At 35.7% G+C, this 24,582-nt stretch overlaps 1 protein-coding gene across 6 annotated transcripts in view; it reads left to right on the top strand.

The window, feature by feature from the left end:
* The window catches only part of LOC125664628 (serine-protein kinase ATM-like), a 408,026-nt gene that overhangs the window by 194,301 nt on the left and 189,143 nt on the right, over positions 1-24,582 (top strand). For all 6 annotated transcript variants that reach the window (XR_008800024.1, XM_048897448.2, XM_048897449.2 and 3 more), the window contains exons 25-30: positions 720-843; positions 12,057-12,271; positions 16,799-16,895; positions 22,090-22,167; positions 22,993-23,151; positions 23,615-23,747. Coding sequence is in view for 5 of the 6 variants with exons in the window: in XM_048897448.2 (XP_048753405.2) it covers positions 720-843; positions 12,057-12,271; positions 16,799-16,895; positions 22,090-22,167; positions 22,993-23,151; positions 23,615-23,747 (806 nt within the window). In the remaining variant the exon portion in view is untranslated. The remainder of the gene's footprint in view (positions 1-719; positions 844-12,056; positions 12,272-16,798; positions 16,896-22,089; positions 22,168-22,992; positions 23,152-23,614; positions 23,748-24,582) is intronic.

The raw sequence follows: 24,582 nt of genomic DNA, 5'->3' as shown, positions 1-24,582 counted from the left end.
GATAAGTTTTATCACAGAAACCTGGATCCAGAGCCAATTCCTCCTTGTTACAATCACAAATTTTATTGTAGGAACCTGGATCCTGATCCTAATTCTTCTTGTTACAATCACAAATTTTATTATAGGAACCTGGATCCTGATCCTAATTCTCCTTGTTACAATCCCAAATTTTATTATAGGAACCTGGATCCTGAGCCTAATTCTCCTTGTTACAACCACAAGTTTTATTATAGGAACCTGGATCCTTATCCTAATTCTCCTTGTTACAATCACAAATTTTATTGTAGGAACCTGGATCCTGAACCTAATTCTCCTTGTTACAATCACAAATTTTATTGTAGGTACCTGGATCCTGAGCCTAATTCTCCTTGTTACAATCACAAATTTTATTGTAGGTACCTGGATCCTGAGCCTAATTCTCCTTGTTACAATCACAAATTTTATTGTAGGAACCTGGGTCCTGAGCCTAATTCTCCTTGTTACAATCACAAATTTTATTATAGGAACCTGGATCCTGAGCCTAATTCTCCTTGTTACAATCACAAATTTTATTATAGGAACCTGGATCCTGAGCCTAATTCTCCTTGTTACAATCACAAATTTTATTATAGGAACCTGGATCCTGAACCTAATTCTCCTTGTTACAATCACAAATTTTATTATAGGAACCTGGATCCTGAACCTAATTCTCCTTGTTACAATCACAAATTTTATTGTAGGAACCTGGATCCTGAGCCAAATCCTCCTTGTTACAATCTGTATAAAACCCAGTCCACTTTGGATTACCTGACCAGCAGTTTCTCTGGAAATAAGTCTCTGATAGAAATCCTGTCAAGGACACAGGTAAACATTATATGAATTGCAAACCTTGACTGATAATAGGGATTAGTTGTGATGGAAGAATCAAATACAAGTGACTTCCCCTGCTCCCGATATTTTCCCCTATATAGATAAGGAAATTTACTCTTGAAACTTGAGATCTCTTGCAATAGAATTTTAGTCCCATTTCATATCCTTTAGAATTTACTTTTGATATCTCAAAGTGCTAGTTGTTTACACAAACTCTTTAAACTCAGAATGTCCCAAAGTTGGATCCACCAAAGTTCTTCGTTAGAAGGAAATCTGTCATATAAAGAAGCATTAATGTGTTAAAAAACATGTCAAACAATAAAAGCTCAGGTGTGATGGTTTAATGGCTGAAGTTTTTAAAAAAAAATTTGAAAAGTATGGGTAATTTTGTTGTTCGTTCATTGAATTATGGTTATGAAACTGGTGAACTTAAAAACAAGGGATAATAACATGTATACTTATAAAGAGGGTAAAAGTAAATATCAACTAAGCAATTGGAGACCAATATCATTATTAAGCTTAATTAATATCATCTATAAAATTGGATCAGGTTGCATACCACAGCGAGCAAAACATATTCTGCCCAACAAAATTAGTTCTGATCAGACAGGATTTATACAAGGGAGATCTGATGGAATTCACAGAATTAAAGGATATTTCAGAACTGCTGATCAGACAGGATTTATACCAGGGAGATCTGATGGAATTCACAGAATTAAAGGATATTCCAGGACTGGTGGTCATGATAGACTTTGAATAGGCTTTCGACTGCGTGTCATAAACTCTAGAATTTTTCAATTTTGGTTCATGCTTTTGTAAATGGATGAAGACTTTTCAATATAACTCAAACTCTTGTGAGACCCAGGCTAGGTTTTTATCCAATTTTTTCAAACTAGGTCGTGGATGTCGACAAATTGACCCAATTTCTCCTTGTATTTTTCTTTTATGTGCAGAGATATTAATATCTTTTAAAATTAGAAACAATAAAGATATCAAGGGTATTCAAATAGGAAATACAAAATTTTTAATGTCTCAATACACAGACGACACAATGATGGTTCAGAAAAGTCATTAAAGGATATAATAAATACCGTATATACTTGCCTATAAGTCGGATTTTTGGGAGTCAATTTTTGGTCTAAAACTCTATGTCCGACTTATAGGCGCATCCTAAGAAGATTGGTGTTTTTCTGGGCGGCGTAATGTAGTGTTTTTAGCTCACCTGAGCTGAAAGCTCAAGTGAGCTTTTCTGATCACCCGTATTCCGGCGTCCGTCCGTCTGTCCGTCTGTCTGTCCGTCTGTAAACTTTTCACATTTTCAACTTCTTCTCAACAACCACTGGGCCAATTTCAACCAAAGTTGGCACAAAACATCCTTAGGTAAAGGAAATTCTAAATTGTTAAAATAAAGGGCCAGGCCACCTTCCAAGGGGAGATAATCAAGAAAAGGTAAAAATAGGGTAGGGTCATTAAAAAATCTTCTTCTCAAGAACCACTGGGCCAGAAAAGCTGAGATTTATATGAAAGCTTTCTGATATAGTGCAGATTCAGGTTTGTTAAAATCATGCCCCCCTGGGGTAGGATGGGGTCACAATAGGGGATCAAAGTTTTACATACAAAAATATAGGGAAAATCTTTAAAAATCTTCTTCTCAAGAACCATTGGGCCAAAGAAGTTCACATTTACATGAAAGCTTTCTGACATAGTGTAGATTCAAGTTTGCAAAAACCATGGCCTCCAGGGGAAGGTTTGGGGCCATAATAAGGACTACGGTTTTACATGCAAATAGATATGGAAAATCTTCTGATATGGACCAAGGTGACTCAGGTGAATGATGTGGCCCATGGGCCTCTTGTTTAAATAACTCCGACGATTATCATGGACTACCACACAAATGATTATTGTTCACAAATATCTAGACATATTGTATTGTTTATGTATTTTAAAATAATATATAAAGTACAAGTATTTACATATATTTATGTAGTTAAAAATTATTTACATAATGGTAACTAATACTTTCAATTGAACTAATCTATCGTTTATCGATAAAATTGAATTACGAACCCGATTTAATATTGAAATATTCATGTGTATACCGGCTGAAATATACTTCATAAAAGATTGAATAATGTTAACAGATAATTTAGATCAGCATTCTTGACTCTTAAAAACTCTATTGTTGATACAATGAATTATACCGGAATCCCACAATAACAGTTTTCGCGAGGCGCGTGCCATTAAGTAAACACGGTGTCAGGTACTGGTGATTAGGAGACCATAATTGCTTAGGTAAACAAGGGATAATTCTCCATAATAGATCAAGGGTTGCGTTTAAACCCCAAACAAATATGGCTTGGATATTGAGCACCTCATAATTATTAATTTCTCAAAATATTTTTTGAAACATAGACCCTGTAGAAACACTAGAGCATTGACTTGAAATTGTCAACCGATTCTGACAAAAATTTGTACCGACTTATAAGCGGGTCAATGGCAAATTCCTACAAAATAACCTTAATAAATACAACCGACTTATATTCAGACCGACTTATATTCGGACCGACTTATAGGTGAGTATATATGGTAATCAAAAATAAAGGAATTTTATAACATGCCGGGACTTAAAATTAATCAATCAAAACCCAACTTGTAGAGATAATTAGTAAGAGAAAATTTGTCCAGATTTGGCATTTGTTTGGACAACTAACTTTAAACTTCTTGGCATCTACTATGATGTAGATCTTTCAAAGATTATCAGATTAAACTATGCATGACCAAAAATTAGTCAAAATCAAATTAGTTGTAGAACAATGGAAGAAAAGAAAATTAACCCCCATTTTGGCGCGACGGTTTCATTTTTCCAGCTATGAAATATCGTCATACATTTCAATGTCTCTGATTGGATGATGCCTGTCGAATCAGCCAATGACATGTCTCCTTTTATGAATACTCCTATTAGTCTGGTTCCCGTCCCCGCCACTCATTGATCACTCGAAACGAGTGATCAATGAGTGGTGTGCACGGGAACCAGACTGATGTCTTATTTTTTTCTCATTCAACAGGGAGCGGTCGGCGGAAGAAATAATAAAACAACAATGAACGGGTACTTTTATTTTTATTTCAATTTTGTCTAAATTTGGGTCGGCGCTCTCGTAAAACAGATAATAAAAAAAAGTTGGCCTTAATATGCTTGGAACAGGTAATGATACATTTAAAAATCTTTTGCAGCATTTCAATTTTAGTAATGTAGTCAAAAAACCAGCAAACTTTATTGCAAACAGTGCACTTGCATTGATCTCGCTCTCACTAATGATGTACTTAGTGTAGAAGAGATTACTGTAGATGAGCCCATATGTAGTTCTCATTCCCCTGTTACTGTTCAATTTATCATTTATGAGCCATAAGCAATTAGCATGTAAACATAGCATAAGGATTTATAACTTTGCTAAATTCCAGAATAAAGCTAATAATTTGAATGCTCATTCATTGAAAAATTATTTGACTGATGATCCACACTGTTTGCATTGTTGCTATGAATTTGAAGGAAATGTGCATTATTTCCTTAAATGTCCAAAATATAATCAGCAAGGATATGTTCTTCTGCAGCAATTTCATGACATTGGTGTCCCTTTTCAATTTAACTATATCCTGTATGGTAGTTCTGAGAATTCATATAACTTGAATTGTCAAATTAATTCTTATATTCATAACTACATTAAATCTTCTAAGCGCTTTTGTACATGTTAATTTTTGCTCCCCCTTTTTTCTTCTGATGGTCTGGATTGATCTATATTAATATTGATCTTTATTATATGTATGTGTGTAACTGTAGGTGGAGGGTTTTGTAAGTGTATGTGTGCACGTGTAGAACATGTTTATCTATAAACAATCATTTCATAGCAAAATCAGCTAAACTCTTGTTAACTATTTTCGTTTAAACCTCATTACAACATTGTCACATCTTCAAATAATCCTGTTATCAATCGTACCTTTGTACTTGACCTTTGTATTTGGGAGAGGGCTTTCATAGGCTATGCCTGTTGCCCGATCCTATTGAGTTTCTCAATAAAATATATGTTTAAAATTAAGAAGAAGAGAAAGCAATCTTTCATTTAATGGCTGAGGTTTTCAACCGGTCGGTTTTCCTCAGTTAAGTGTGGCGCGGAGCTAATTTAAGGCAAGTGTGACGCCCCGAGCCCGAGGGAACCCTGCTCACTTGTGTATACCGTCCCAAATACACAGGATGTTATCTGTTACCTGCATTACCTGTACGTTTTTGTAAGATTGAAAAATTCATGGGAGTCATTTTTCTTGTGCAGGTTAATCGTTTCGAAACGTTGATAATTAAATTTAATGAGTCAAAGGTAAAAATTAAAGCTTGATAAAGAAGTAGGTACGATTTCTTTTAAAAGTCATTTGGCCCAAAATATCGATGATTTCACTTGAAGGTCAAACCCTGGCAAGATTAGCAAATCCGCTCAGTTTGATCAGCATAATGATTTGTGTCATATGATGAGAGCTAGAAGTTGGCATAAAATTGCAAAAATGCCATTTTCAATGAAAATATCCACAAATTCAGGTGGTTTTCCTTTCAGAAAACATAAAGCGCATGCGTCAAGCAAATTCATATTCAAGTATGTTTTTCATCTTAAAATAATACACATTTTCATTTTGCTCGACAAATGCGCACATCTTTTCCTGATCATCAATGCACATTTCCTGATCATACAGAATCATGATCTGTATGACATTTGACAGTTTTCAGGCTTATTTTGACAAAAAAGGTGGGAAATGTCTTATTCATGATGTCATAATGCTATCCAATTAGGAATATCATTCTGATTTTGTTGACAGTATACCTGGCATATATTTTACCTTCTTAAAACGCTGATTAAGGTTAATTCCAAACACATTTTATAGAGAAAATTTTTGGGCCCTTTTATGTATACAATCGTACCTTGTTCTTTATTTTTGTCCCCCACCGCAACGCGGATTGTCCCCCACCGCAATGTGGAAGGAGACATAGAAATACCAGTGTCCGTGCGTCCGTCCGTCCCACTTCACTTTGTGGACGCAACTCCTCAGAAACCGCTCAACGGATTTTGTTCATATTTTGTAGGATTGTTTGTCACCATGTGTAGTTGATCATATTGTGCTGCCATTTTGATTCGACAATTTTTACAGGAGTTATGGGACTTTGTTGAATTTGACACTATAGGAACACTTTGTGGACGCAACTCCTCAGAAACTGCTCAATGGATTTTGTTCAAATTTGTAGGATTGTTAGTCACCATATGTAGTTGATCATATTTTTACAGGAGTTATGGAACTTTGTTGAATTTGTACATGCTACACTATATAGAAACACTTTGTGGACACAACTCCTCAGAAACCGCTCAACAGATTTTGTTCAAATTTTGTAGGATTGTAAGTCACCATATGTAGTTGCATGATCATATTACGCCGTCATTTTGATTCGACAAATTTTAGTACAGGAGTTATGGGACTTTTGTGCTTCAACTTTTTTTGCGGTGGTGGGAGACATGGCTACGTGTAGCAATCTTGTATATAAATGAGACCGTTAGCCGTTGAAAACCTAGGCAGAATATTCTTTATTCAAAGTTTTCTTGTATCCATTTGACTGCCTTCATTCGTCGGATATCCAGTATCCGACGATGTATGACTGCCAAACATACAGTTTCCTACGGGAGTTCCTGCATACTGCGGTAGATTTTCTGGCTATGTACAACTGATGTACCGATCATCGTCCCATGCCCCATGATGACTATATATTCCAAAACAGCTTAGAAAGTTTTATTCTGTTTGAATTAGTTTTTCTGGACTGCACACCAGAATTCTCTGGCTACCAAAGTTGTCTGTGTGACTCGTCCATAATGCATGGCTTACAAAAACAGGACATTCATATTTTCCAACAGTTCCTTTAATAACTGGTCAAGGCGAAGAATTTGTTCTTCCTCTGGATCCCAATTCTAATCATTATACGCAAGAAAGAGCCCTTATAGCGGCTAATTTCTCTTCCGCTAAGTTGAACTTTTGTTGCTATGTTTCGAGGGGAAAATTACACTTATACACTTGTAAATTTTCGAATGAGTGTAAACAAGATTTCATTAACGTACAATGTACTTACTCATAATTAATCTGTTTAGCATAAAATTGATGTCCGTGTAAATTATATTCTAACAATCCATAATAATTATCAATCGTACCCATTCCTAAGAATAACCTACTATATTCTATAATAATTTATGTAATTGTATGCAAAATTTACTACTATTATTGTGTGACTTTCTCTACATGAAAAAACCCTATTGAACAGGTTTACGCGGTAAGCATCAAAAGATTGTACGGACGTCTCGATCGCCAGATAAGATAGATAAGGTATACACAAAGACTAGTAACCAAATGTCCATCAATTTCTAGCTTCCAATCTGAAGCTTAATTTCTCCTGATTGACAAGGGTTCACAAACCAGGTAAATTTGAAGGTGGCCCTGCTTATTTTCTCGGTCTTTAATTTGGCAGTTGTCCTAGTGTTCAATAAGTTTTGGATAACTTTCAGGGGTCGACATTGACGGTTGTCCAATTGCCCGAGGCAAGTGAAAACCCAGTTCGTACAAGTGAAACTCAATACACACCTGCCCGATGGGGCGAGTAATTATTTCAGTAGGAAATGTGATTATTTTGATTGTGTTCAGGTTGATAAATATTGATATATACGTATCAACACATCACCGCAAGTGTATGTCCCCTTGTGCACGTTTTTGCGGTAGAAAGATTTATTTCCCTACCTTGGCCTTCGTAATTTTTATATCTTCCCTCTTTCAAGGGGAGGCATATTGTTTTTTTTTTTCATCCGTCCATCCATCTCTCTGTCACAAAATCTTCTGAACGCTTCTTCTCCTATATGGGTTATCGCATAGACTTGAATCTTTGTACAGTGGAACCCCGTTATTACGTTTTCCATTTTGTCACGATAAAATAACGTAATACCGGGGGCAACGTAATAAACGTTCCCAGTGAAATCCGTTAAAAATATCATTTGGAAATTGTATATCGTCCGTTGGTACTCCGTGAAGGGGTGTGTGAATATATCTTTACCTTTACTGTTTCTTTGTTTAAAAGACTATGATACTTTGTTTTTTATTTACATCTTATCTTTAATGTACGTAATTCTTCATGTTCTTATCCCTTTTCTTTATTTCTGGTGTAGGATACATACGGATGTTTTGATAAATGTTGCTTTTTCTGCATTCGTTTGGACCGCCATTTTCTTCAACTTTAAAACAATGCGTTCATGTAAATTTCTCTCAATAACTCGTTCCGGTTCGTATTCAACATTCGTATTAAAAAAATAACAAAACATCGTTTTTATTAAGTTCTCTAATTACACAATACACAACACAATATAAAAAATCCCACCCAAAAAACAACAAAATTATAAACACAAAATGCACATGATACCCAACACTTACACACTTTTCTCACCAACGATAAAAACGGAGAACAATTTAAGCGCAATCCACATAAAAAAAATATAATGATGCACGAAGATTTCATTTACAATGCTAAATGGTGGCACTAAAATCACGTGCGCATCAAGGGAGTTTAGAATATTCACTGAGGTAATTGCCGTGCACGAATCGGCCGATAACACAGGACAATTTGATTGGTGTACATGTATGTATGGACGAGATTTACGAACACCCAAGCTGCATGTCCAAACAACGGATAATTTTTTAATTGAACACCTTTAGTCACCTATGTCCAAGAAGTTACCCAAGCGGTTTTAACATTGTTACGATAAATCTTGTCTTTCATGTTTGGTACCAAAGCTGTCCGTAAATAGAGTTTTAATAGCGAAGGTAATCACACTATGCTGAACATGCAGGTGGTTGAGAAATTATTTCTTTGATTATCAAAATATGAAAAATGAAGTAAATTTCATAGAGTATAATTTCTAAATAAACATTATTTAATTGTTTATCACTGGCTTCGATACGGGGTATTCACCTGTATTGATGTCGCTAGATCTATCGAAGCGTGATCAGTCAAGTGTCCCAAACAGACCAGGAAATTTGCGTGGTGACTGCCTCGGGCAGTCAAGGTGTTAATGACTTATTATTTTGAGAATCACCATTGAATAATTAGGGGTTTATTACGTTTTTGTCGGAATTTTTACAACGTAATACCGAGTCCCGGCATCTTAGGACAACGTAATAACGAGGTCTATTTCATATAGGTTTGTTAAGAAATGGTTTTGTGCTTTGAAATTCCAACGTAGTATGCGGACTAACGTATTAAAGGGGGAACTAATAACGGGGTTCCACTGTACAATGCTTCATTGTCATTTGTAGATGTGTATATTGTCGGGACAGGAGGGTCCAATTATTTTCATAAAAGTTATAGTGGATCTAAGAGGGTTGGAGGATGTGAAATAGCTTGTGAACACTTCTCCTCCCATATGGTTTATCAGATAGATTTGTAACTTTGGACAATGCTTCATTGCCATTTGTAGATGTGCATATTGTAAGGACAGGAGACATCCAATTGCTTTCCTTTAAGTTATAGTGGATCTGAGGGATGGAGGGTGTAAAATAGTTTGTGAACACTTCTCCTATGTGGTTATTGGAGTTCATAATATCTATGTTCCTGCTCATGCTTTCTCCTCCATACCATGCAGTACATTAAGGGAAGGAGGTTTCAATTAGGGCACTTTCAATTTGGGGAGCTGGGGATACATTAGCTTTTCATAAAAACAATCTCTATTCTTATATGACTTCAACATTTGGTTGTTTGAGGGTTGTTGTTTTTTTTTGGTCACCAATTGCACTTGGCTACAATAATGTCTCAGAGTTAGGCAACCCATGAACTTGTATGAAATCATTAATAATTGGCTATATGTAGTTCACAGTTGTAACCTAGCTCTTACATTTGATAGCGTAAAGAAGGGCCATTTAATGATTGTGAATGACCCCGCAAAATGGGGATAATCAAAATTACTGGTTGAAAGGTGTATAAGAGTACAAATATTTCGGACAACAAATTAAGTTTTTCATTCGGACAAGTGAAAGTATGATTTACTTGCCCAAAGGGCTAGTTCGATTAAAATTTAATGTCTATCCCTGACTTTATATCTCTATGTCAGTCAAAAGATTTGAATTTGAATACTAGATATTTCTTTTTTGGTGAAAAAAACCCAATAATAATGTTTCAAATTTTATTAATGATACGTTAATGCTAATGAAGCAATACATATGTAAAGTTCGTTTTCAGAATACCTGTCCATCTACTCAATGTTTCTTAAATCAATTCAATTCAACCCCTATAGCGAATCTTTGAAACACATACATGTACAATACTAATGATCATAAATCTAATGATTTCAATACTTTCTGGCAACTATGATGTGTTATTCTGTAAGTTTTTATTTCAGTAATGTCTTAATAATGATCCCTTCAAGGTGCACTGCAATCACTTCCTTCTTTTAGATCTCACACCCTATAAATCTCTCTTTATTTCTTTATGTCTGCTCTTTCTTTCTCTCTCTTTCTGAAAAAAATTAGTTACAATCAAATATGAAATATTAAGCAAATCATCAATCTACTGACTGTCAATGTACTTTATTATATTATTCTTGTACTTTTTATACGTCCGTCTTTAGACGGGTCTGTACGTACATACGTCCGTCCGTCTGTCTGTCTGTCTGTCCGTCTGTAGAAGCAATGGTTTACGGGTTCTAAAGCATTATCCTTTCCACCTACCGTCACCATATCATATATATGGACTACCCATGGGATGAAGATGTTCCCTATCGATTTTGGGGTCAAAAGGTCAAAGGTCAAGTGCACTGGACATCGAAGTAGAAATATGGTTTCCGGGCTCTAAAGCATTATCCTTTCCACCTACAGTCATCATATCATACATATGGACTACCCATGGGATGAAGATGTTCCCTATTGATTTTGGGGTCAAAAGGTCAAAGGTCAAGCGCACTGGACATTGAAGTAGCAATATGGTTTCCGGGCTCTAAAACGTTATCCTTTCCACCTACAGTCACCATATCATACATATGGACTACCCATGGGATGAAGATGTTCCCTATGGATTTTGGGGTCAAAAGGTCAAAGGTCATGCGCACTGGACATCGAAGTAGCAATATGGTTCGGTTTGTCATGCCATTTGTTTTTTACACTCAGAAAAGAGGTAGTTTATACCTATTACCAACACCCTTTGGGAGATTGGAGTAAGCGGGGGGTATTCTTAGTGAGCATTGCTCACAGTACCTCTTGTTTCATTTAATTGTTTTATTGATGCATTCCTCTTCTTACCCTTGTATAGTGCCTTAGAGTAACTTGTTTTATATAAGGTGCTATATTAATTTTATGATGATTATTATTATTATTATTAAGATTGCCATTCTTGTTTTTGGGCTCATACTTGTTACAGAGATAATAGGATGGGAAGATGCTACACTTTGTGTATTTATGATTTATGGTGTATGTGAGAACCATGTAGAAAATACCATTCTGGTTTTCAATCCCACACATGCTACAGTGCTGATGGCAGTAGGAGAGAAAAAGAATCCTATTGGTGTCTGGGTCAAGGTCACAGTCAGTATTGATCAAATGTATCAATTTTATGGATACCATATAAAGGGGACCATTTCCATCTAGCCTTATACTTACTACAGAAGTTGCAAATGTGGAGGGGAATATGCCTATCTGCATCAAAGTGTCTTAAGGCAAGATTACTGCATCAAAACTGAATGTAACATGTGAACATTATGTACACATTATTCTTTCCAGAAGATTGTCTCATACTTGATGAAGATTTGTGTAGTGGAGATCAGAATAGAATGTAGGTCAAGGTCACACACACAGTACTTGTGTATAATAATGTGGTGGATGCAATAAAGAGAATCTACCATTTTCTCTGGTATTCTACATGCAACAGAGGTTGTAGCTGCCAATGATTATTTATTTCAAAGGTCGGTGTTCTTGAATACTGCTTTAGAGAATAAAATACATATTTGAGAGTACTGCTGTGCAATTGTGCCATGTTGCTAGGGGATGCTATGTTTGTGGTACCAGTTGTTAGACTCTTAAGAATATATACTGTTTGAAGACATAAATTAATGTGGATTCTTTAATGTTACAGTAGTTAATATGCTATTAATCTCTTTTAGGACTCCCTACAGAAGATCCTTCAGGAGCTCGCCCTGAGGTTGTTTACAGATCATCGATTACATGAAAAGCGTCGAGTCTTGCTGATGTACCGCTTGATTTGTAAACTGATGTTGCAGGACTTTGATGGTGGTCTTGGTGGTAGCTTTGTCTTCATACTAAGAGAAATTATCTATCGCCTGGTTTATCTTGTTCAGGAAATGAGGAAACAGGATAGGTGAAATATGCTATTATAGAATTCATCATCTCTTTTCTTCTTTATTTAAACCCATGCAGTTTGTAGAAGTCAGTACAAATGAATTTAGCTGTGATTTAAAATAGATGTTAGTAGTTTATGTACTTGTATTTGGAATAGATGTACAGTGAAGTTCTTTTGCATAATGAAGGCTTGATGTATATACTTACGGAATTTACTGCATACTAATATCCTTATATAGGTGCAATAATGTAGTTCTCTCCAATTTTTTTAAATTCTGACATTTTCTGGAGAGGGCTGCCATCGCCTACAATTTTTGCAGTTACTGCCCTTACACCGGAAGTTGGGGGTGCACTTACCATTGCTTTACCATGACAAGTTACAAATCAAGTTTGAATTTTGTTCCGGTCCATTTATTTTTAGGTCACTTGGGTGACTTATTGCTATTGGTCTGTCGTCGTTTGTCGTCTGTTAAAAGCTTCTTCTCAGAAACTACTGGGACAATCTTGACCAAATTTGGTATGTAGCATTTGTATATAAAGGAGACTGAAAATTGTTAGTTTCATGACCCCCACCCTAAGAGGCCTTAATTTTGGAGTAAAACTAAAATTGATGTATTTGTTTAAAAATCTTCTTTACTCCTGGGCATCTAGCAGAGAAAGTGAGTATGTAGTAATGATGAGCAAGGAAGCTTCTACAAAAATTGTAAAATTTCATGATCCCTGGGGTAGGGGTTTTGACCCCAGGGTGGGGCCAAACTTGGTATATAGTGTTTATGTGTAAAACCCTTATTAATAACATCTTTTTTAATGCTATTAATACTAAATTGAAACTAAATGGATATTTAGAAAGAGCAGATAGTCCTTTACTAAAATTGTAACTTTGATGAACCCAGGGATAGTGGTTTTTGGTATCAGGGTGGGTCCAAAATGGTCAGTTATTAAATGTGTGAACAATAGAAATTTTTCTGATCACCTGTTGTCCGTCTGTGTGTCCATCCGTCTGTAAACTTTTTTACATTTTCGACTTCTTCAGAACCACTGGGCCAATTATAACCAAACTTGGCCAAAAGCATTTTTGGGTGAAGGGCTATCAAGTTTGTTGAAATGAAAGGCCATGCCCCCTTCAAAGGGGAGATAATTGCAAAAATAGGGTGGGGTCATTTAGAAATCTTCTTGAGGACCACTGGGCCAGAAGAGCTGAAATTTACATGAAAGCTTCCTGACATAGTGCAGATCCAAGTTTGTTCAAATCATGGCCCCTGGATGGGGCCACAAGGGTGGATCAAAGTCTTTGCATACAAATATATAGGGAAAATCTTTGAAAAACCACTGAGCTAGAAAAGCTGAGATTTACATGAATGCTTCCTGACATAATACAGATTCAAGTTTGTGAAACTCCTAACCCTGGGGTTAGGATGGGGCCACAATAGAGGATCAAAGTTTTACAGAACTAATAAATTGAAAAAATCTTTAAAAATTTCTCCTGAAGAACCATTAGGCTAAAGAAGTTTACATTTGCACAAAAGCTTCCTGGCATAGTGCAGATTGAAGTTTGTGAAAATCATGGTCCCCGGGGGTAAGATGGGGCCACAGTAGGGGATCAACATTTTACATACAAATATATAGGGCAAATTATTAAAAATCACTAGCCAAGGAAGTTTAAATTTACATGAAAGCTTCATGACATAGTGCAGATTCAGTTATGTAAAAATTATGGCCCCCGGGAGTAGGTTGGGCCCACAATAGGGATGGAAGTTTTACGTGCGAATAGGAAAAATCTTTAAATATGAGCCAGGGTGACTAAGGTGAGTGATGTGGCTCATGGGCCTCTTGTTAACTTTCTCTTGATAACTACTATTCCATTTATTTTCAAATTTGATATGAAGCATCTTTGGGACAAGGGGGACATAAACTGTAAATTTCAGGATTCCTGCATCCCTGTGGCCTTGCGGGATGGGCAAAAACTGCCCAAAATTGACTAATTTTCAAAAATCTCATTTTCTACAACTGCACATGTTTAAGAAAAATTAAATGCATAGTGATGTAGAGCAGGAAGGCCTCTACCAAAATTGTAAATTTCATGATCCTCCGGGTAAGGGTTTTGACCCCAGGGCAGGGCCAAACTTACTACATGTATATTGTGTTTATGTGTGAAACATCTTCTTTAGTGCTATTGATACTAAATTGAAACTAAAAGATATTTAGAAAGAGCAGTTAGTCCTTTACCAAATTGTAAATTTGATGATCCCCGGGGTAGGGGTTCTGACCCCAGGGTGGGACCAAACTTGGTATCTATTATTTATATGTAAGTTTACTGATACATGTACTGTATAAAATCTAAATGGATATGTAGGAATAACAGAAAAGGATGTACAAGAAATGGTGAGTTTTACAACCCAGGGTTTTGACTCTAGGATGGGTCCAAATTAGTCATACTTTTATTATTTTAATGTTTATACACGTGTTATGTTATTTAAGGCCTTTCATCAGTGTAGGCATTGAAGTTTTAAGAACACATCTTGTTTTATACTGTTGCTGAACATTAGAATTTAGCTTAGATATTCAAAACAGGAATTTTTTTTTCTAGATTTCATAGGCCTTTGAAGTAGTGATACTTTTTCACTAGTACTCAGGTAACCGATAAGGCCTGTGAGCCTCTTATTTGCTGAGTTATGGCCATTGAACTTAGAAAATTAACGAATACTCAGTTTTCTGCACTTTTGTAATGTTCGCAGATATTCATTTGATATTTCATACATTGCTTTACCATGACAGGTTACAAATCAATATCAAATTTTGTTTTTAGCTCAAGTGAGCTTTTCTGATTGCCTGATGTCCGTCGCTGTCCATCTGTCTGTCCATCTGTAAACAATTTAGCTCACCAGAGCCTTAGGCTCCCGTGAGCTTTTCTGATCAAAATTTGTCCATTGTCTGTCGTTGGTGGCAGCGTCGTTGTCTTTGTAAACTTTTCACATTTTCATATTCTTCTCCAGAACCACTGGGTCAATTTCAACCAAACTTGGCACAAAGCATCCTTAGGTGAAGGGCTTTCAGCTTTGTTCAAATGAAGGGTTATGCTCCCTTCAAAGGGGAGATAATCACAAAAATGCAAAAATAGGGTTGGGTCATTTAAAAATCTTCTTCTCAAGAACTACTGGGCTATTGGGAGCTGAAATTCATATGAAAGCTTCCTGACATAATGCAGATTCAAATTTGTTCCAATCATGGCCCCTGGTGGTAGGTTGGGGCCAATATAGGGGATCAAAGTTTCACATTGGAATAAATAGGAAAAATCTTTAAAAATCTTCTTCTCAAGAACCACTTGGCCAGAAGAGCTTATATTTACATTGAAAGCTTCGTGGCATATTGCACATCCAAGTTTGTTAAAATTATGGCCTCAGGGGGTAGGATGGGGCCACAATAGGGGATCAAAGATTTACATACAAATATATAGGGAAAATCATTAAAAGTCTTCTCAAGAAACACTGGGCCAGAAAAAGTAAAAATTTACATGAAAGTTTCCTGACATTGTGCAGATTCAAGATTGTTCAAATCATGGCCCCCGTGGGTAGGATGGGGCCGCAATTGGGGATCAAAGTTTTACATGCAAATATATAGGGAAAAATCATTAAGAATCTTCTGAAGAATTACTGGACCAGTAAAGTTTACATTTACATGAAATCTTCCTGATATAGTGCAGATTCAAGTTTGTTCAAATCATGGCCTTTAGGGGTAGGACGGAACCACAATAGGGGATCAAAGTTTTACATGCTAATATGTAGAGAAAATCTTCTTCTCAAGAACCATTGGGTCAAAGAAGTTTACATTTACATGAAAGCTTCCTGACATAGTGCAGATTCAAGTTTGTAAATATCATGGTCCCCGGGGGTAGGTTCTGGCCACAATAGGGACCAAAATTTACATGCAAGAAATTCTTTAGATATGGGCCAAGGTGACTCAGATGAGTGATGTGGCCGAGGGCCTCTTGTTTCATCATGATGATGAATTTTGAAGAATTCCAGGAATCTTGGAGAGTACCAGTTGAGACACAACTTGGTGCTGGTAGGGGACATGTATTGCTCTGCAATACTTACAGAATGCTTGTTAAGAATGACGTAAAATAGAAAGAATCAGTCGTATCCAACTGTGTAAAAAAAAATACAATAAACACAAAAATAGCCTCCAGTAGGAAGTACATTCTCTATATTACTTAAGCAGTTGGCATAATTGCCTGAATAGTCAGCATCAGTTTTTCAGAACATAAAATCATGTTGCTCTTATGGACTTATATCTTGAATTGGTAAGAAATATATAAAAGCAAAGATTTAGATTTTATGAGCCAGGGTCCTATCTAATTTAACAAGTTATTAATTACTGACTTAGTATAAGTAATCTGTAGTAACAAAATCCCTGCTGCACTACTGAATTGGTTAGAAAGATGGAAGAAAAGTTACTCAGTATGTCTGAAAATTTATTATCTTTGATACTCTATCATTACATTACTCTGTAAATGAGTTATGTTTGAATAGAAGACACACATTTTCAGTATAAGAGATGAAGATAGATATGCGAACAACATAAGCTGCATGGGGTTGGAACTTCTTTATGATGTGCTGAAAAGTGCCACTGCTGTCTCGGCTCCGGTATGAAAAATATGTAATCATGGAATAATGTGTAATCAATCAAAGAAGAGGTCTGATTTGTATGTACAGTTTAATTATACCCCCCCGCAACAGTTGGGGGGGGGGGGGGGGGGGGGGGGGTACTGGAATCGGGTTGTCCGTCTGTCCGTCCGTCTGTGGACGCAATGGTTTCTGGGCTCTAAAGCATAATCCTTTTCACCTACCGTCACCATATCATACATATGGACTACCCATGGGATGAAGATGTTCCCTATCGATTTTGGGGTCAAAAAGTTAAAGGTCACGCGCACTGGATATCGAAGTAGCAATATGGTTTCCATTTCAATTCTTTAACGGCTTTTTCAGGACATGGAGATGCTGTGTTCCTAAATACCTTTTGGATCATAATACTGAAGTTTATTTATACCTATTAACAACACCCTTTGGGAGATTGGGGTAAGCGGGGGGGTATTCTTAGTGAGCATTGCTCACAGTACATCTTGTTTAAACAGTATTTTATTATGATAATTCATAATAGAATTGGACAGCAGGCACTGCTTATATAAGTCCTCTCCGTATGCATAGTTTCTGTCAGATTACCTCTATTGCTGGGGTAATCTATAAAAAGGTCTGATTTGTATTTACAGTTACTGCCAGACTATCTCAATTAATCTAAAAAAAAAAAAAAAGGTCTGATTTGTGTGTACACTTACTGCCAGACTATCTCTATTAATCTAAAAAAAAGTCTGATTTGTATGCACAGTTTAATTTAAACAGTATTTCATTATGATAATTATGTTCCCCAAACAAAGTTTGGGAACATATTGGTTTTACTCTGTTTCTTATTATTATTATTAAGGTCTTCCGTCTCAACGGAAGACCTTATAGTGATTCTTATGTTTCTTTTCCTCTATTATTATTATTATTATTGTTCTTTTTCTTCCCGATTTTGTGCACGCGATTTCTCAAAAACGGTTGGATAGATTTTCATGAAACTTTCAGGAAAGATGTAAAATAGGATTGTCTAGAACGGTCTTTTTTTGGTTTTGCTAAAATCACTTCCGGTTGCAAGTTACGGCTGTATTTCCGTTTTTCAAATGACATTTTGTCTGGGCGTTTTCTCATAAACGGTTAAAGATTGAGTCTTCAAACTTTTAGGGATGATAGATGGTGACTTGTAGCTCTGTAAAAAGGTTTATCATTGCCATCCGTCACTTCCGTCCATCACCGGAAGTGAATAAAAGAAACGTCAAATTTCAAAATTATACTTTTGAAATAAAACTTGCACAGATTAATTCGGTCTCTTTCGGTATTTCAAAAAATGTTACACTTACCGGAAGTTTAACCAACAACTTCCGGTTTTTAGAGAAAAACTTCGAAAAATTGATATTTCTTTGTCTTCGCATATCTCGCTTATCTATCAACTTTTTACGTGCATGGAATAATTAAGTCTCTTTCGGAGTTTCAGAACATGTTAGACTTACATCCTATCTCGTCAGAAAGTGGACGGAAGACCTATTCGTTGCTCGCAACGAGATCATTTCTAGTTATTATGTTCCCCAAACAAAGTTTGGGAACATATTGGTTTTACTCTGTTTCTTATTATTATTATTATTTTTCTTTCTTTCTTCTTGGGACTTTTTTGTCCACGAGTGTTCTCAGAAACTACTCAAGAGATCAATATGAAACCTTTTTAGGATGATAGTATAGCATATGTAGATGTGCGGAACGAATGTCATTTTGTCTGAAAATGCATGCATGTGCATGCACGTGCATTGGATTTTTTGTTTACAGACTTTGGAATCAGTCTAACTTTTTTATTTTTCAATGAAATCGTTTCCTATTTATATGGTAGGTATAACATGGGACCCTTAACTGTTTGTCATCGTCAAAATTTCAATTCTGCACGCGCATGCACGTGTGCTTCAATTTGATTGGATAATACAAAAGCGTTTATAACATTCATGCCAATTAAGGAAATTTAATGATATTTACAGGATAGGTAGACATGCCAAATATCTACAGATCGATGTAATAAAAATTGCAAACGCGCATGCGCACGCACGTGTATTGTCTTTTGAAGGTTCAATTCTTTCAATGACCCTAACTTTTTTGTTTTTTGTCAAAATCTTTTCAAACTTGTATTGTATATGTATCTTGATATTCTTAACAAAAGTGTATAGTCATAATTACCATCCGGCACGTGCATGCATGTGTGCTAAATTCTGATTGGACGATTTTCAAATCGCCATAACTTTCTTGTAAATAATTGAAACAATATGAAATTTATACTGTAAGTATATCTATCAAATGCCTATTGAATGACATCAACATTGATGCTCAGTCATACTCACGTGCGCGTGTATGCACGTGCATAGCTTTTCTTTCATTTTTCGGGTACTAAAATGGCTATAACTATTGAATTAAAAACTGAAATGAATTCAAATTTACCCTGAGGATCTATGATATGAATGTCTATGAAATGGTGTCAACAATTGTCCATTATCAAAATCGCGTGCGCTTGAATGCGCGTGCATTGTAATTTTTAACGTCTAAATTTAAGTATTGTTCTATAACATTTTGAGATTGCAATGAATAGGTTTGAAAAGTAGGTTGCAGGTATGTTTTGGGCCTCTCAATTTATTAATAGTCTCAAAATCACTTCCCTGCACGCGCATGCACGTGCGCTTAATTCTGATTGGACGATTTTGAAATCCCAATAACTTTCTTAAGAGTGAAGCAATCGATACCAAATTCATATAGTAAGTATATTGTTCAAATGTCTATTGATTAGCATCAACAAAATTGCTGTGTCGTACTCACGCGCACGTGGATGCACGTGCATTGATTTCGGTCTTTGTAGTTTTGAGTTGCCGTTAATTTCTCGTTATTCATTGAACTGTTGTGAAACTTCTCTTGTACTCATATGGTAAGACTTCTAATGTATCGAGATGGTCGAATTATTTATATGCACGTACGTGCACGTGCACAAAACTCTCATATCTTTATAACTGATTTGAACTAGTATGAAATGGACTGAACGTTATAATATACTTATATATTCACATACTACACAGTTTGCAATGGTCAAAACAACTTGTACTGAAATAAATGTCACCACTTACTAAATGGGGGAATGTTTGGGGAACATCTGTAACGGTCCCCGTTACAATAAGTACTAGTTATTATTATTCTTTCTTTATTCTTGTCACCCTTTTTCGTCCACGAGTGTTCTCAGAAACTACTGAAGGGATCAAGATGAAACCTTTTTAGGATGATAGAATACTCTATGTAGATGTGCGGAACGAACGTCATTTTGTCTGAAAATGCATGCATGTGCATGCACGTGCATTGGATTTTTTGTTTACAAACTTTGGAATGCATCCAACTTTTTTATTTTTCAATGAAATCGTTTGATATTTATATTGCATGTATAACTTGAGACCCTTAACCGTTTGGCTTCGTCAAAATTTCAATTCTGCACGCGCATGCACGTGTGCTTCAATTTGATTGGATAATACAAAACCGTTTATAACTTTCATGTAAATGAAGACAATTTGATGATATTTACAGGATAGGTAAAGATTATAAATATCTACAAATCTATGTTATAAAAATTGAAAACGCGCATGCGCACGCACGTGCATTGACATTTGAATATTCAATTCTTTCAATGACCATAACTTTTTTGTTTTTTGTCAAAATCTTTTCAAACTTGTGTTGTATATGTATCTTGATATTCTTAACAAATGACAACAGTCATAATAACTATCCGGCACGTGCATGCACGTGTGCTAAATTCTAATTGGACGATTTTCAAATCGCCATAACTTTCTTATAAATGATGGAAACAATATGAAATTTATACTGTAAGTATATCTATCAAATGTCTATTGAATGACATCAACATTGATGCTGGGTCGTACTCGCGTGCGCGTGTATGCACGTGCATAGCTTTTCTTTCATTTTTTGGGTACTAAAATGGTCATAGCTATTGAATTAAAAACTGAAATGAATTCAAATTTACCCTGAGGATCTATGATATGAATGTCTATGAAATGGTGTCAACAAATTTTCCATAATCAAAATTTCGTGCGCGTGAATGCGCATGCATTGTAAGTTTTGATGTCTAAATTTAAGTATTGGTCTATAACATTTTTAGATTGCAATGAATAGGTTTGAAATTTAGGTTTCAGGTATCTTTGGTACCTTTCAATTTATTATTAGGGTCAAAATCACTTTCATGCACGTGCGCTTAATTCTGATTGGACGATTTTGAAATCCCAATAACTTTCTTATGAGTGAAGCAATCGATACCAAATTCATATAGTAAGTATATTTTTCAAATGTCTATTGAATAGCATCAACAAAATTGCTGTGTCGTACTCACGCGCACGTGTATGCACGTGTATTGATTTCGGTTTTTTGTAGTTTTGAGTTGCCGTTAATTTCTTGTTTTTCATTGAACTTTTGTGAAACTTCTCTTGTACTCATACAGTAAGCCTTCTAATATATCGAGATGGTCGAATTACTTCTCAGCACATGCATGCACGTAGGTGCACGTGCACAAAATTCTCAGATCTTTATACCTGATTTGTACTAGCATGAAATGGACTGAACGTTATAACTTAAAGATAGTTATATATTCACATGCTATACAGTTTGCAATGGTCAAAACCACTTGTACTGAAATAAGTGACACCACTTGTTAAATGGGGGAGTGTTTGGGGAACATGTGTAATGGTCCCCGTTACAATAAGTACTAGTTCATAATAGAATTGGACAGCTGGCACTGCCTATATAAATCCTCTCCATATGCACAGTTTCTGCCAGCTAGACTATCTCTATTACCGGGGTAATCTAAAAAAAAAAAAGGTCTGATTTGTATGTACAATTTCTGCCAGACTATTTCAATTAATCTAAAAAAAAAGGTCTGATTTGTATGTACAGTTTCTGCCAGACTATCTCAATTAATCTAAAAAAAATGTCTGATTTGTATGTACACTTACTGCCAGACTATCTCTATTAATCTAAAAAAAAAGGGGGGTCTGATTTGTATGTACAGTTTCTGCCAGACTCTCTATTTAAAATCTGAAAGTTGATGATTTGTTAGCTGATACACAAATATAACCTTTTGATGAGATCATTCCTTTGTTTGATATATTAACATTATAGAAAAAAATAAATGTATGTGTAGATGTATTTTGTTTGATAGGAGGTAGAAAAGTATTTGAAATTCATTATCAACAACTTGGTTCCACTCACCGAATTATCTCCCTTGCTTTGTGAGCAGGTATGTGATGCTATTTGGTTTATTATTAAAAAATAAATCTTCAGCTACTGATCCAAATATATCGTCGACTGACCAGTTTCGGTGACCTTGGTGATAAACCGCGATTTTCTCATTAATCATTTCGATTAAATAGATAAATTACACACCTACCTTTAAAGTAATTTAATTCCTTTACTTTCATCCAAAAATTTCAAATTCATTGGTACGTGAATTGAATATATTTTCATAACAAAAAACATGTCACTTTGTTGTCCTAAAATGGTGACGTCACCTATATCAGTGACCATTGTTAAAATAGGTTTGCCAAAAGTTTGTAACTGTTAAAACGTATATACAGGAGGAATGTACAACTTAACGTCAATGAATAAAATAACATAGTGTAGAATTCTAGACTTTTGGTATACTTTATATTAATTTAAAGGTTTGCTTGAAAAAGTAATTTGTAAATGGGCTTATTTTTGGGGTGCTCGTGTTGATTTTTTGCATACTCTTCTAATAGTCCATTTTCGGAAAAAAATTGAAGACGTACTCTATATATGTTTGCAAACACTACGACGAAATTGATAACGCAATCTACACCCGGAAACGACAACACGCACACGTTAACAAAAGGTCACCTATTCTGGTCAGTCACCGAAATAGGGCAGTCGACGATACTATTCATTTTCAAAGATGTGTCTGATCCATTTTCCATAGATAAATATAGGTACAGACTACCTAAACAAATTATCTAGAGCAGAATTTAGCTCAGAGATTGAAATTTTGTCTTGTATTACAAATTTGTGATTAAATGGTTGCTGTAAATGTAAAGTTTTCATTACTTAGGTGAAAAACTTGTTCAAGATGCTGATATTGGAAAGTAGATGTCTTCTGAAGGCAGGAATAGCTTCACTTGATCCTTTTCCAGATAGAGAAGACTTCCATCAGTTCTCGACTGTTTACCGAGAAATCAAACTCGCTCAGGGACCAATAACATTGCAACAGGTATTTACTTAACTCGCTCAGGGACCAATAACATTATGATAGGTATTTACTTAAGTCACTCAGGGACCAATAACATTATGTCAGGTATTTACTTAACTCACTCAGGGACCAATAACATTATGTCAGGTATTTACTTAACTCGCTCAGGGACCAATAACATTATGTCAGGTATTTACTTAACTCGCTCAGGGACCAATAACATTATGACAGGTATTTACTTAACTCACTCAGGGACCAATAACATTATGACAGGTATTTACTTAACTCACTCAGGGACCAATAACATTATGTCAGGTATTTACTTAAGTCGCTCAGGGACCAATGACAGGTATATACTTATCTCGGGGACCAATAACATTACGACAGATATTTACTTGTTTTGTAAATGTTCAGAAGAGTTTTGCAATATAGCACATGTTCATATCTAAGACTCTTGATTGATATATTTACACTCTTTTTTAAGATTATTGAGAATTACCTGTCGGAGGATGAGAAAATGCTCTCAGAAGAACATTCGAAGGAGGGTCTGCATTTCTTATCACGAGAACTAGCTTCAAGGATGGAGGAGCTCTCTGAGTTAATGAGATCTGAACAGGGTACAACTATATATTGCATTGTGACAGTTATTAGTGTATTAAAGTAATAGGTATGGGTTACATACATGGCCAGATCAAAGCTGGTACTTATGATAACTCTGTCACACAAATACTGTCATCAATATTAAAACACAGACAGATCATGTAGATATTTGAAAGTGTATTCCTCTTCTACTTTTAGTGCTTTGAAATAGATTATTCATGAAAAATGATTTATTGTCCCCCACTGTAGCGCGGAAGGAGACATAGAAATACCGATGTCTGTCCGTCCGTCCCACTTGACTTTGTGGACGTAACTCTTCTGAAACCGCTCAATGGATTTGTTCAAATTTTGTAGGATTGTTAGTTACCATATGTAGTTGATCATATTGTGCCGTCATTTTGATTCGACAAATTTTACAGGAGTTGTGGGACTTTGTTGTGCTTCAACTTTTTTTGCGGTGATGGGGGACATGGCAACTCGTAGCAATCTTGTTGAATTGAAGAACATGATTAATGAAATCATTTAAGTAAACCAAATCTAAAAGATTTTACTTTTATTGTCCAGTCATTTTATTTACCTGGACTATTTTGCTTGAACCAAAGTGTCCAACAAGGCCCATTCCACTTAAGGACATGCGGGACGACGTGGCCAAAAATAACTCGTCAATGAATATTTTTATACCCCCCGCAACAAGTTGTGGGGGGGGGGTATACTGGAATCGGGTTGTCCGTCTGTCTGTCCGTCCGTCCGTCTGTAGACGCAATGGTTTCCGAGCTCTAAAGCATTATCCTTTCCACCTACCGTCACCATATCATATATATGGACTACCCATGGGATGAAGATGTTCCCTAT

The sequence above is a fragment of the Ostrea edulis genome, chromosome 1 (assembly GCF_947568905.1).
Source record: "Ostrea edulis chromosome 1, xbOstEdul1.1, whole genome shotgun sequence".
Taxonomy (NCBI): domain Eukaryota; kingdom Metazoa; phylum Mollusca; class Bivalvia; order Ostreida; family Ostreidae; genus Ostrea; species Ostrea edulis.
Note: the sequence above shows the minus strand (reverse complement) of the source record. Positions and strands in the feature narration are given on the sequence as shown.